The sequence below is a fragment of the Lingula anatina genome, chromosome 2 (assembly GCF_051362555.1).
Source record: "Lingula anatina isolate TDL-2025a chromosome 2, LinAna3.0, whole genome shotgun sequence".
In the NCBI taxonomy this organism is placed as follows: Eukaryota; Metazoa; Brachiopoda; class Lingulata; order Lingulida; family Lingulidae; genus Lingula; species Lingula anatina.
In genome coordinates this window covers 28,639,275-28,653,758 of record NC_141768.1, presented here as the reverse complement: position 1 = coordinate 28,653,758, position 14,484 = coordinate 28,639,275, and the positions used below count along the sequence as shown (strand labels likewise).

Sequence of the window (14,484 nt, the reverse complement as noted above, 5' to 3'; positions counted from 1 at the left end):
TGGAAGATGATAAGCCCTCAGACCAAGGGTTAAATACCTGATCAGTTTCATGTTTATATCTCATATATTAAAAGCAGTGAGTAATCAGTGAGGCTATTGACACTAAGAGGATATTACCAAACAGAAAATGGAATTCATTGTGCAATGTAAATATAATTTATGTGAGATGTGATACAAGACTTTTAATGCATGTGACATCTCCAGTCCAGAAATAAATCTTATAAATTTATGTATAATACATCTGATTGTTCTGCATGTTTTAAAAAGAGAACACAATTTTCACAGATGAATAACTGTGTTCTGTAGGATTTTGGACACCACGTTTTGCATGTTATAATATAGAGGAGACAAAACGAGCAACCTAAGTGTATACCTGAAACTGTGACAATGGTGGGCCCACAGCCTCCCATGTCTTCTAGATTGGACCCACCACTGGTGCATCCAGCACCACACCGCTGGCGCATCCTAGAACAGATATAAGCAATGCCCAATAACCATCTGCAAAACTTAACTATGTCATATAACATTAAGGGATACATAGGGCAGAAATATTTTACAAATTGTGTCATATAAATTACACGTGCTACTAGGAAAACTTCAATCCTTTTAACAGTGTCCACAAAATTATGATACATTTGGTTAGTTATATACAATAAAGTGGATAAATCAACCACTGAAATCAAATACCTTTAACTCACTAACTGATGACAGCATATTCTACCACTGATAGCATAATCTACCAAAAACTGATTAAAAGTCAATTTTTTCCACACCTTTTCCACAATGCCTTCAATGCATTCTTTACTCCATTGAGGGAGAACTCCTTCCCTACTATCCCAGTGTATTGTTCATGTGTACCAGAGTAGGAGGTTGTCAGGGGAGACACATAGATGGGGTAGCCTATAGGCTGATCACAGGAAGAATTTATCATGTTGCGGAGAGCCTGTTTGGCATTCTGTATGCTGCCACGTTCAGGGTTTCTGTTTCTCAGGAAGACCAACTCTTGTTGCTGGCCTGCCCACAGGCCTCTCACACACTCTCTGTTCACCTATATGAATATTTTGATATAAGTTACGAAGAATATAACCCAAGAAAACAGTTAACATAAACATCTTATCTAATTATTTTGTAATTGTATTTTCTATTTGTGAAACAAACAAGCATGTTTTCTTGCCCATTTCCGCTGAGAATATTAAGTGACAAGACACACACTGAACTAAACACACAACTTTGAATAATTTTAAAGAAAGTAGTAATATTTGACAAACCATAATGCCTTTAAGGTTTTCTCAGATCCTTTTTCCTTACCTTGATGACTCGAAAACTGAGAAATCTCTTGTTTAACATGATGATCTTGTACTCATCTGAACCCTCATCAAACACATGCCTAACAAAGATATCAATAAGCAGATATCAATTTATAATCAACAGAGACGCAGTGTAATATCTTAACAAATTAAAATCATTCTTTCAATGTTCAATACATGAAAACATCAACCACTTTGACAAAAGTTAGAATCAAAGATTCAAATTTAAATTGCCTTTTCATTCTTGACAAAATATACAAATTTCAATATCTCTTTGCATTACTGAGACAAATAAATGCAATACAGACAAATTTTCTTTGTCATGCTGACCTGAGAGCTAGTAGAGATGGCGTATTGGCAAGTACAGCATTTCTCCACTGAGGGTCTGCTTCATGTGATATCACCAGGTTCTGCTCATACCCAGTGATAGCATCGTACAACATCTGATGTTCTTCATACTCATCAGGAGAAGTGAAGTGATCCTGAAATTACGTACGCAAGATAACTGATAAAACACATACAGATAAGAGTGAAAGAAAACTGTGGGGCAGTTATGATAACTTTTGCTGACTTGTTACATCATAATTTTTAAAATGATGAATCTTATTTCATAAATATATTTTATCCCTAAGGCCATAACATTTAATACAGGGAACAATTTTTAAAAGTGTCAATAATCTGTATTATTAACAGGACAATTATTGACAAGTTTTTCAACTTTCAGCTATAAGAGGCCCTTCTATCAAAACTGGACTTTAGGAACACTATATGATACTATGCATGGTAATTTGTGATCCTGTAATATAATAAAGAGCTAACAAGCTATTGTAATATTCAATTTATAACATTATAGTTAACATATAGCTAACCTGATGCAACTTTAGAGACATTCTGATGCCAGGTGCCACTACCCTTCTTAACAGTTCCATGTCTGTGAACACCCACTCATCCTTGGGAGAAGTTATTCTGAAATCTCCCTTGAATAATGCATGGAGACCATACAGGAAGAAGTCAACACTGGAACAGGTCAAACATATGATGTTCAAAGAGTAAAATGCTGAATGTAATACACTGATTCTATTTTTCAATACCTTCCCAACTAGGTGGTAAGATATGGGACTCAAAATGTTGTTATCTATGATAGCAAGTATTCAAAATATAAAATATTCAAGAATTATCTTTCTTGTCTAAACACTTACTGACAGCTTATCTCAGAAGCATATCTAACTTCTTCCTAGTCAAAAGCCACATTTAATTCTCAATCGGATCTCACATTTAACTTTCTTTTTGGTCTTAGTGTGGAAACACACATTATTCATCTTTACACCATTTACCTAGCATATGCATTATTGTGAGAGGCTGTGAACATGACCCTCCTTCCCAGCAGACTCAAGGAATAGCACAGCGACACCAGTGACGAGTCCTTATGGCTGTCTAGATTCTATAAGAGTAGAAAAGTAAGAAAAGTCAGTTTTGATTTCAAATCGTTTAAAAAATCTTCATGATGTGCCCATGTTATTAAACACAAATTGTTAAAAACATAGTTGCACTGAATGAACAGATTCATGGTGCTGTAGACACAAACAGTTTTCAGATATCTCTGCAAAAAATCTACAGAACAAATTAATCAGTAGTGTATGTTAAGATAAGCAAGAGAAAAGCATTATGGTTCCTCAATGACAAAAAAAAAAAAAGAAAAAAAATTCTAAATATAAAGAGAACTTACTGAGTTCCTTCTGGAAGCACAATACTGTATCCAACTAAGGTAAGTGTTACAAAAACTATTTCTTGATACTCCAGAGAGTCTCATATCATAATCTTCATCAACATGTAAGTTAAATGTTGGATCCAGGTCAACATAGTTTTTCTCCAATGTCAGCTGCACAGCAGTCCGTATGCTCTCATCAAACAACCATTGCTCAAGTTTTGGTGACCGTATAGTGTAATAAATAATACTCTGAAAAACAATTGATAATGTATCATTCTTTTGTATACTGAATACATGTTCTACTTACAGTAAAGTATGTAGATTGAAATCACTGAAAGGACAATGCCTTTTCAGGAGAATGGTATCAAATACAGTATCATTCAAGATCCAATACCTTTTAAAGAGATAAATCATTCACTAATGATAATTTGAACTATTTTTTCCTTACATGAATTTCATATTTTTCTTTTTTCCTATTTTGTTATCTAAAAATCCCTTTTTCTGTCTGAAGATTTTCTTTGTCCAAACTTCCTCTTTTCATTTTTTATTTGGAAATCTACAGCAAATCTCATCTGATGAATGTCAACATACTCACCTTGACATAATATGTGATCAGCACCTTCCTCAGGTCAAACACTTGCAACATGGATGCTGCACTGTTATCTGATATGCTGTATCCTTCTAACACGTATTTTGTAACAGTTACTTCCCAAGCTAACCAGCGCTGGTTAAAGGCAGCATTCAGAGACAGAAAATGGGGGAGATGACCTGGCTCACAACAACAGAACCCTGAAAATAATTTTGGTGACATTTAGAAATAATGTTTAAATTTTACAAGCAAAAGGCATGAAGGGCAAACTATACAGATATACTGTCAAAAAAAAAAAAAAAAAAAATCATTTTTACCCCCCAAAACAAGTGGATACTCACTCCCTTTACTATGCTTACATAACTGATATAAACCTACCATAGTCATCTTCTACCCCCTCTGTAATAGCTTCCACCTCCCTCTGCTGACAGTAAGTACCTGGAAGAAGATTTCATGTGTTCTTGTCAAGTTTATCACTTATTCAATGTTTGAATATTTTGGGGATGTTCCTCCTTCAGTTTTGGTAAATTACTTCAAAATATATAATAGCCATACATGATATTGTTGCCTTTATTATCTCATAATGATCAGGTTTCTTCTCAGCATTTTCTCCTGGATACTACAAATCAAATACGAGTCCAAATTTTAGCAAAAAAAAAAAAATAAGGCAGCAAAGCTGTCAAATGTACAGACAAAAAACAGAAAATAAAGATGCAAAAAAAGGTCATTTTGTCAATTTTGATGCAATAATAAATAATGCTTATAATAGCACTGTCAGTCAACACTGAATTTTAATCTTGCACAACAGGTAACATGGTCAATAACAGGAGCGGACCCTGAGATATTTTCTGACAGTATTCCAAAGTATCTATGTTGATCCATCCTCCATTTTGATGGTCTTCCAACAGAAAAAAATAGATACCAGTCAATATAAACTTAATAACCTGTCTTCAAGAAGACCCAGAAGATGGTCTCAATCCACCCCTTCAATAAGATTACAGTTTCAGGACCATGAGAGACTATAGTCAGATGATGAAAGTCTCAATATTTGAAAAATGCTGACAGTGCATAAAATAATTTTATATAATGTTTAAAGACATAAAAAAACAATACAATTGCTTATGTGGAAATACAGAAAATGTGCAGAGCCTCAGGCGGATGAGAGTTAAAAGTCACAAATGCATGTGTTTGAGAAAAAATTGTAAAGGAAAACATAACAAAACTAGAAAACCACCGAGAGTGCAGACCTCTGCCAAGGCAGCAATTGTTGATTATTGTTGATTATTGATTGATAATTGACCCAGACCACCACTAAAAACTAATCATTGTCCTCTTTTGGCCCAATTCTGACAGTTCCTGAAAATTTCAGCAAAATCGGTCCATAACTTTTTGAGTTATGTTGATGACAGACAAACAGGGGTGAAAATATAACCTCCTAGGCAGAGGCTGAGGTAAATATAATTTCAATGAAGCTGCTATTCAAACTTTTAATCTTTGATTATATATATATATATAATAACCTGCATAATTATCACTGCTTCCTTATTATTAATCTAGCAGAGAGCTTAACTTTTGGGAGTTTACAAGGAAATATCAACAAGTGTGCTTTATGTAATCTCCTTTAATGACCTATCAATTAGGCAAATGACTTTACAACTCAGAAATTAGCTAAGTGATACCCAAGGGATATTAACAGACTGACCCTCTCAAAGGTCTTTCAGGCCCATAAGTCACATCTTAAGAAAAGCACAAAACAATAATGTACAAAATAGGAGACTACCAATTCTGATGCAATAATACAGTATGTTTTACTGCACAGTCAACATCAAATTTTAATTATGCACAACAGGTAACAACAACGAAAGTAAAAGCATAAGGCTTCAGGCCCATCAGAGTTCAAGTTTATACTTAGAAAGTGCCAGAATGAGAAAAATGAAAATTTCACACAAAATTGCATAAATTCAATAATAAATGATAACCCAATTGACCTGGCTTTCTAATTTGAACTGCATGCCAATCCTAAAAATCATACTTGTAAGTTAAAAATAATAATAAGTAACACAGTTTTCTTTTCATAATGTTTGCAGTAGCAATGCAAAAATATTGTTGTCAATTTTGATGTAACATTACTTAATAAATTGTAGAATAATTATCACCAATTTTTGATTATTGACAATAAATAGCATGGACATGTAGAAAATTTGATTACCATTCGGCTTCATGTCCATGGGAGCTCCGAGTCCCACAATGAATATGCCAAAAAGATAATGAATATTTCACTCAAATGTATAACTTCCAGAAAAAGAAGCCAATTAGACTGCTTTTCCAACTCATTCTGCATTTTAGTCCCGTGTTTCTTTTTTAAAGGATTGACAGTCATAACACGGTTTTCCCATAATGCTCATCATAGCAGCAGCACCAAAAATTGTGTTTTCTTCTATTTTGATGCAATATTACATAATGCTTAACAGCATAATGACCATCAATTTTTAATAATAGAATATTAGTAACATGGACATTCAGAAAACGTGACAAGCAAAGGTCTTCAGGATCATGGAACTTCAAAGTCACACCTTGAAAATGCCAATAAGTGAAAAATTAAATTTTCACAAAAAACTGTTTAACTGCCAGAAAAAATTACCAAACAGACTGCATTGCCAACTGAAGCTGTATTTTAGACCCATGTTTCTTTCCTGTAAGTTTGAGAACAGTAATTGACATGATTTTTGCTAAATGGTCATTATAAGAGCAGTGCCCAAAATAGGGGTTTCTTCAAATTTTGATGCAATATTACATAATGTTTAACAGCATAATGACCATCAATTTTTAATAATGGAATATTAGTCACATGAACATTCAGAAAATGTGACTAGCAAAGGTCTGCAGGCTCATGGAACTTCAAAGTCACACCTTGAAAATGCCAATATGTGAAAAATTAAATTTTCACAAAAAACTGTTTAACTGCCAGAAAAAATTACCAAACAGACTGCATTGCCTACTGAAGCTGTATTTTAGCCCCATGTTTCTTTCCTATAAGTTTGAAAACAGTAAGTGACATGGTTTTTCTTAATAGGTCATCATGGGAGCAGTGCCCAAAATAGGGGTTTCTTCAAATTTTGATGCAATATTACGTAATGTTTAACAACATAATGACCATCAATTTTTAATAATAGAATATTAGTAACATGAACATTCAGAAAACGTGACTAGCAAAGGTCTGCAGGCTCATGGAACTTCAAAGTCACACCTTGAAAATGCCAATATGTGAAAAATTAAATTTTCACAAAAAACTGTTTAACTGCCAGAAAAAATTACCAAACAGACTGCATTGCCTACTGAAGCTGTATTTTAGCCCTATGTTTCTTTCCTGTAAGTTTGAAAACAGTAAGTGACATGGTTTTTCTTAAATGGTCATCATGGGAGCAGTGCCCAAAATAGGGGTTTCTTCAAATTTTGATGCAATATTACATAATGTTTAACAGCATAATGACCATCAATTTTTAATCATAAAATATTAGTATCATGGATATTCAGAAAATGTGATTAGCAAAGGTCTGCAGGCTCATGAAACTTCAAAGTCACATCTTAAAAATGCCAAAATGTAAACAAGACAGCACTGTTCTGAAATGGGTTTATTTCCATTTTTAACATTTTTTTAACATAAAACAAAATAAACAGTTTGCTGCCATTTTTATATGACCAACTAAGAAAATTGATGAGATGGGAAAAATATCAATAGAACAGTGTTTAATGTCCAATTTCCTCCATTCTGAGATTCTGAACATAGTGGATGATTGAATCTGACAAACTGCAATGATGAGTTTATTACCATTTTTGATACTTTATTACACAATACACAATAACAAGTTTACCATCATTTTTTACACAATCAATTAACAATGTTGTAAAGATGCAGGAAATATCAAACAAACACTTTTACGTATCTTATTAGTTAAATAATGAGACTGTTAACATGCCTAATAATTGAATCTGAGGAAATGTGAAAAAACAGCATAACTTCTAAAATAAAGGCCCGATCATGCTGATTTTCGAACTTGACCTGCGTATTATGAATATCCATCAGTTCTGTTAGTTTTAAGCCAAAAAGTAAAATGTTATTTCACTTATCGTGTTATCGGTGTTGCATATATGCTGAGAAAAGTGAAAAAACAGCGTAACTTCCCTAAAAATGACCCGATCATGCTGATTTTCGAACTTGACCTGCGGATTATGAATATTCATCAGTCTTGTAAGTTTCAAGCCAAAAAGTAAAATGGTTTTCCACTTATCATGTTATCGGTGCTGCATATATGCTGAAAAAAGTGAAAAAACAGCATAACTTCCCTAAAAATGGCCCGATCATGCTGATTTTCGAACTTGACCTGCGTATTAGGAATATTCACCAGTTCTGTAAGTTTCAAGCCAAAAGCAAAAATGGTGTTCCACTTATCGTGTTATCGGTAAAAGTGCACGACGGCGACGACGGCGACGACGACAGACGCAGATGATGGCTATATGTACAGACACATCTGTGTCTGTACATAAAAAGTGTAGTACAACCACATGGAAACAACTTCTCACCTCTGAATTCAAGCCCCCTTAACTGGAATGTAACGAGTCCGTTCCCCATTTCGATGATGTGTACTAGTGCATTGAGATAATCTGATGCCATGATAAAGCAGTCTCCCTGAGAGGCTGGGCCCCAGCGCCCCATCATTAGATCTCCACATAAACTGTGCTGCAATGACCTGGTCAGGTGCTCATAGAAGATAGAATTCAGGTTGTTGTCGTCAGAGCCTAGAAAGTAGAAAATTGAAAGATTTTTAATTGGCCATCAGGCTCACTAACATTAATGAAAGCAGTCTCTCTCTCTCTCTCTCTCTCACCTTTGTCAAAGCCTAATTATCATGTATTCTCTTCCTTATGAAATCAAACTATTTCTAAAGTGTTTAAGCTGTTAGTAAAACTGAGGATTTTATGGTTTTTGCTTTTTGATTAACTACATATGACAATATAGTGTTCTTAGTGCTTTAAACACATAAATCTTGGCATTCACACAAGATGCTACATATTCCTTTCTCATACTGGGTATCATACCTGGATTTCTCTCTAACTGACTGGCCAGCTTTGTATTTGAATGGTCCACTCTTTTTGTGCTGTGAACAAACACACAAATAATATACAAAAAGTTTTAGGTTTTTCAAAATGTATTTAAATGAAGATAAAAACTAATGTATATTTGTTATTAAAAAGATGTTTAAAACTTTCTGTCTGCCTGACAGATCTAAATAGAGACTTTTCTTTCCAAATTCATGCCACTATCTATGTTAAGTATTAAAACAACTGAAGGTTTACCTAAGGTATTCTTAAGATAACTTACTTATAGTCTCTCTCCCAAAATTTAATAGGTCTAACATAAGAAGTGATGAAGATGGCACTGCCCAGCACAGGGTTCAGGGGAGTGGAGAAGATGGCAGAGGCTGCTGCCTGAACAAACAGCATCACAGAATCTGAGGGAACAGTTAAGGAGCCAACAATTTCATAAAAGATTATGAAGCCTGTTATATTTTCAATTTTCATGTCACAACAAATAAAAAAGAAAAAAAGATTTCAATAAAAACTGACAAAATTTTTCAAGTTATTGTTTCCTTTATACATCCTTTTGTTATCAAGTATTATTTTTAATTTCTTCTCATGAATGAATGAATTAATAATCAATTAAGAGAAGCATGTCTAAGTTTTTCAGGGTTTTTTTTTCTCTTTCAAACATGGAGCAATTCATGGAAATATTCCCATTTTCCTAGAAGCACAAAAGGATACGTGGCACACTAAAAGGTTGAGCAAAGGCATGGAAGGCAGAACCCCAGGTGATCTGCCATGGCGCTATGTAAGTCAGGATGAATTGCACTTTCAGTAAAAAGTCGTAAAACTGAAAGATAATCAAAATATTTCAAATCATTTAAGATGTACAATGGTGTTCATTTCAATTTTGTCACAGTAATAAATAGTATGGAAGCAACATTTTAAGATGAACTTTTACAACACTCTGTATTTTGAAACATTATCTTCAAATATGTCCTCTAATTACTATGATGCCCAACCATAAATTTCCCAAATTGGACTTCAAAAAGATTCCTTCCATATGTTTCATAAAACCCTAGTTTATAACATTTTTAAAAGGTCTGTTAGGCAATGAGAATGTACACTCATTGCAACTTAAAGTTCACAAAACTATCTCCACTAGACACAACTACAGACTATACATCAAGGAGCTCCTCCATATTGAAGGTCCGTCAATAATTCTTTCTTACCTTGTTAACAAATATGGCAATAAAGAAGTAGTCAATAAGAAAGGATTCTGAGGCCTGACCATAGTCATATTTGAAGAAGAAGAAAGTGAAGACAACAATCAGGTACTGTTTTGGAGTGTGGACGAAGGCACTGCGAAACATCTTAATGCCACACACAGTCACCACCAGAGCTCCGATCCTGAATAGAAGAAATGATCTGTTAATGATACCTTTACAAAAATGTGCATTTTTGCATTCAGCAATAAGAGGAAATAAAAACTTCTTGACCATCAATTTCAACTTACAAAGTTGGCAAAATGAAGATATAATAAAAATCCCAAATTTTAAACAAAATATTGCATGTGCATCCACAATGCTCATTAATAGAGCAACATGTTCAAACTACTTCAGAAACAAGGCAGCAAAGCTGTCAAATGTACAGACAAAAAACAGGAAATAACTATGCACAAAATAGGCTACTGTCAATTCTGATGCAAAAGTACATTATGTTAAACTGCAAATTCAACATCAAATTTTAATTATGCTCAACAGGTAATACCAATGTAAGTAAAATGTGTAACAAGTTCACACTTTGTATATGTATAACTTCCAGAAAAAGAAGCCAATTAGACTGCTTTTCCAACTCAGGCTGCATTTAAGTCCTGTATTTCTTTTATTGAAAGTAAGGCAATCATAAGTAACATGATTTTCCCATAATGGTCCTCATGGCAGCAGTGCCCAAAATACTTTTTTTCAAATTTTGATGCAATATTACATAATGTTTAACAGCATAATGACCATCAATTTTAATAATAAAATATTAGTATTATGGATATTCAGAAAATGTGACTAGCAAAGGTCTTCAGGCCCATGGAACTTCAAGTCACAACTTGAAAATGCCAAAATGTAAACAAGACAGCACTGTTCTGAAATGTTTTTTTTTTTTATTTTTTATAATTTTTAACATAACACAAAATTAACAGTTTACTGCCGTTTTTATATGATCAACTAAGAAAATTGATGAGATGGGGAAAATATCAATAGAGCAGTGTTAAATGTCCAATTTCTTCCATTCTGAGATTCTGAACATAGTGAATGATTGAATCTGACAAACTGCAATGATATGAGTTTATTTCCATTTTTGAAACTTTATTACACAATACATGATAACAAGTTTACCATCATTTTTACATAATCAACTAATAATGTTGTAAAGATGCAGGAAATGCCAAACAAACACTTTTACGTATCTTATTAATTAAATAATGAAACTGTTAACATGCCTAAGAATTGAATCTGAGGAAATGTGAAAAAACGGCATTTTTTTAAAATAATGGCCCGATTATGCTGTTTTTTTTAACTCAACCTGCGTTTTAGCAGGAATGACCACTCCTGTGAGTTTAATGACAATTGGCCTGTTTTTCTTATATTGTGTTTACAGTGTTGCATATATGCTGAAAAATGAAAAAACAGCATAACTACTAAAATAGTGGCCCGATCATGCTGATTTTCGAACTTGATCTGCATTTTATGAATATTCATCAGCTCTGTAAATATACAGTCAAAAAGTAAAATTGCCTTCCACTTATCGTGTTTACAATGAAAGTGCACGGCACCAGCGACAGTGACGACGGCGACGACAGACGCAGGTGATGGCAATATGTACAGACACATCTGTACATATTTACTGTACTGTTTGAGAACAGTAAGTGACATGGTTTTTCTTAAATGCTCATCATGGGAGCAGTGCCCAAAATAGATTTTTTTCAAATTTTGATGCAATATTACATAATGTTTAACAGCATAATGACCATCAATTTCTAATAATAAAATATTAGTATCATGGATATTCAGAAAATGTGACTAGCAAAGGTCTTCAGGCCCATGGAACTTCAAAGTCACAACTTGAAAATGCCAAAATGTAAACAAGACAGCACTGTTCTGAAATGTTTTTTTTTTTTTCCATTTTTAACAATTTTTTAAACATAAAACAAAATTAACAGGTTACTGCCATTTTTATACGATCAACTAAGAAAATTGATGAGATGGGAAAAATATCAATACAACAGTGTTAAATGTCCAATTTCCTCCATTCTGAGATTCTGAACATAGTGAATGATTAAATCTGACAAACTGCAATGATATGAGTTTGTTTCCATTTTTGAAACTTTATTACACAATACAAGATAACAAGTTTACCATCATTTTTACATAATCAACTAATAATGTTGTAAAGATGCAGGAAATGTCAACCAAACACTTTTACATGTCTTATTAGTTAAATAATAAGACTGTTAACATGCCTAAGAATTGAATCTGAGGAAATGTGAAACAAGACAGCACTGTTCTGACATGGGTTTATTTCCATTTTTAACACTTTTTTTTAACATAAAACAAAATAAACAGTTTACTGCCATTTTTATAGCATCAACTAAGATAATTGATGAGATGGGAAAATATCAATAGAATAGTGTTAAATGTCCAATTTCCTCCATTCTGAGATTCTGAACATAGTGAATGATTGAATCTGACAAACTGCAATGATATGAGTTTATTTCCATTTTTGACACTTTATTACACAATACACGATAACAAGTTTACCATCATTTTTACATAATCTACTAACAATGTTGTAAAGATGCAGGAAATGTCAAACAAACACTTTAATGTATCTTATTAGTAAAATAATAAGACTGTTAACATGCCTAAGAATTGAATCTGAGGAAATGTGAAAAAACAGCATAACTTCTAAAATAATGGCCCGATTATGCTGATTTTCGAACTCAACCTGCGTTTTAGTAAGATTGACCACTCCTGTGAGTTTAATGACAATTGGCCCATCTGTTTTTCTTAAATTGTGTTTACAGTGTTGCACATATGCTGAAAAAAGGAAAAAACAGCATAACTACTAAAATAGTGGCCCGATCATGCCCATTTTCGGACTTGACCTGCGTTTTAAAAAGATTGATTACTTCTCTGAGTTTCATGACAACAGGCCTAACGGTTTTCCTTAAAATGTGTTTACAGGGTTGCATATATGCTGAAAAGTGAAAAAACAGCATAACTTCTACAATAATGGCCCGATCATGCTGATTTTCGAACTTGACCTGCGTTTTATGAATATTCATCAGCTCTGTAAATATAAAACCAAAAAATAAAACTGTGTTCCACTTATCGTGTTTACAGTGAAAGTGCACGGCGACGGCATCGCCATCGGCATCGGCATCGGCGACGACGGCGACGACAGACGCAGGTGATGGCAATATGTACAGACACATCTGTGTCTGTACATAAAAAAAAGTTAGAACTTACAAATATCCAAACTTATTCACAACCACAGGGGCAGAGCTGGTCAAGGCACTGAGAAATAGAGTGGGATACAGGAAATTCTTCTCTATGAATCTCAGCCACAAATACACCTTTTCAAACCACATCACCTTGGCTGCATCTAAAATTCATAAAATTCATAAAATGATGATATTTAAACATTCTCTGCATAGATATAGTCAGTATCAGGTGGTGTTGGTCGTAGTATAGATTTGTCTTGTGTGCATTTTTCCAACATAGAAAATCTATCACCCACCAACTTTACTTGGACAATTGCCTAATTCCTACATATTACCACAGCTGCTATATACTTTGTCCAATTATGTGTGCTAAAATAAATGTTTTTATGTGGTAAACAAACAAATGAACAAAAGAAACATTCTGTTTGTAAATATGTAGTTTTAAACAAACAAAACACTTTAGAGCACCCTACAATCACAATCACTTAACCAGATTTCCAACAACATCAATTCTAGACATCTGCCAAGCTACTTTGCCATTACCTCGCACTTCAAACTGACTCCTCTCATGGCTCTGCAGCAGTGGATGTGAGCAGCATAACCAAGGCATTTCCTTCCTCAGCTGAGGTATCAGGTAATGGATCAGCAGGCCCAAGGTACCAGCTATGTAACACAGCACTGCGTGGAGGTGGGGCTGAAGGCTGGTGAATGCTGTGCTTACGTGGACAGCAAACGTCATTAAGGCAGCCACCAGGCACACGATGCCATCTGACCTCAGACGTTCATACTGCAAGATAATAGGCATGGCTGATTGGCTAGGAGACAAGGGGACACTTTCTGACTTAATGATAAAAGAGAATAGAGGCCATAATGAGGAAAGATAATAAGAGCTTAAGATTAATCAGTGTTGAGAAAATTATTACCACAGATCCTTTCAGTTTTTCTGGCAAAGGGTCAACCAACTCCTCATCTTTTTCATTTGCTGCCTCCTCATTCCTCTTGCACACCTTACTCTGCAGTTTGTCTTTGACCATAGATCTGCAAACAACATATTTTTCTCCTTCAGTTGATAATGGGCCATGATTATATTGATAATGGGTCATGACTTAAGGGGGCAAATCATGACAATCATGAAAGCTGAGGTCAAAGAAATTTCACAAACAACTTATTTTTCATTTTTTAAATCAAATCTAAGCAGAAACAAGTTTTCTTTGTCTGACTTAATCAACAATCATCAAAATTCGCAAACACTAGTAATGTGAATTAAAATTCCTTGTTTACTATTTTTCAAACTGGCTAAAAA

General features: G+C 34.0%; 1 protein-coding gene across 1 annotated transcript in view; it reads right to left on the bottom strand.

Annotated features, from left to right (window-relative positions):
• Positions 1 to 14,484, bottom strand: part of LOC106160654 (pecanex-like protein 1) — a 31,547-nt gene that overhangs the window by 2,162 nt on the left and 14,901 nt on the right. The window contains exons 21-37 of the mRNA XM_013537308.2: positions 14,105 to 14,219; positions 13,725 to 13,968; positions 13,207 to 13,342; positions 9,916 to 10,093; positions 9,425 to 9,533; positions 8,985 to 9,114; positions 8,702 to 8,760; positions 8,186 to 8,401; positions 3,983 to 4,042; positions 3,611 to 3,804; positions 3,034 to 3,264; positions 2,642 to 2,748; positions 2,177 to 2,324; positions 1,638 to 1,789; positions 1,309 to 1,387; positions 774 to 1,048; positions 374 to 465 (exon numbers count right to left, since the gene is read on the bottom strand). Of these exons, the coding sequence (XP_013392762.2) occupies positions 374 to 465; positions 774 to 1,048; positions 1,309 to 1,387; positions 1,638 to 1,789; positions 2,177 to 2,324; positions 2,642 to 2,748; positions 3,034 to 3,264; positions 3,611 to 3,804; positions 3,983 to 4,042; positions 8,186 to 8,401; positions 8,702 to 8,760; positions 8,985 to 9,114; positions 9,425 to 9,533; positions 9,916 to 10,093; positions 13,207 to 13,342; positions 13,725 to 13,968; positions 14,105 to 14,219 (2,525 nt within the window). The remainder of the gene's footprint in view (positions 1 to 373; positions 466 to 773; positions 1,049 to 1,308; positions 1,388 to 1,637; positions 1,790 to 2,176; positions 2,325 to 2,641; positions 2,749 to 3,033; positions 3,265 to 3,610; positions 3,805 to 3,982; positions 4,043 to 8,185; positions 8,402 to 8,701; positions 8,761 to 8,984; positions 9,115 to 9,424; positions 9,534 to 9,915; positions 10,094 to 13,206; positions 13,343 to 13,724; positions 13,969 to 14,104; positions 14,220 to 14,484) is intronic.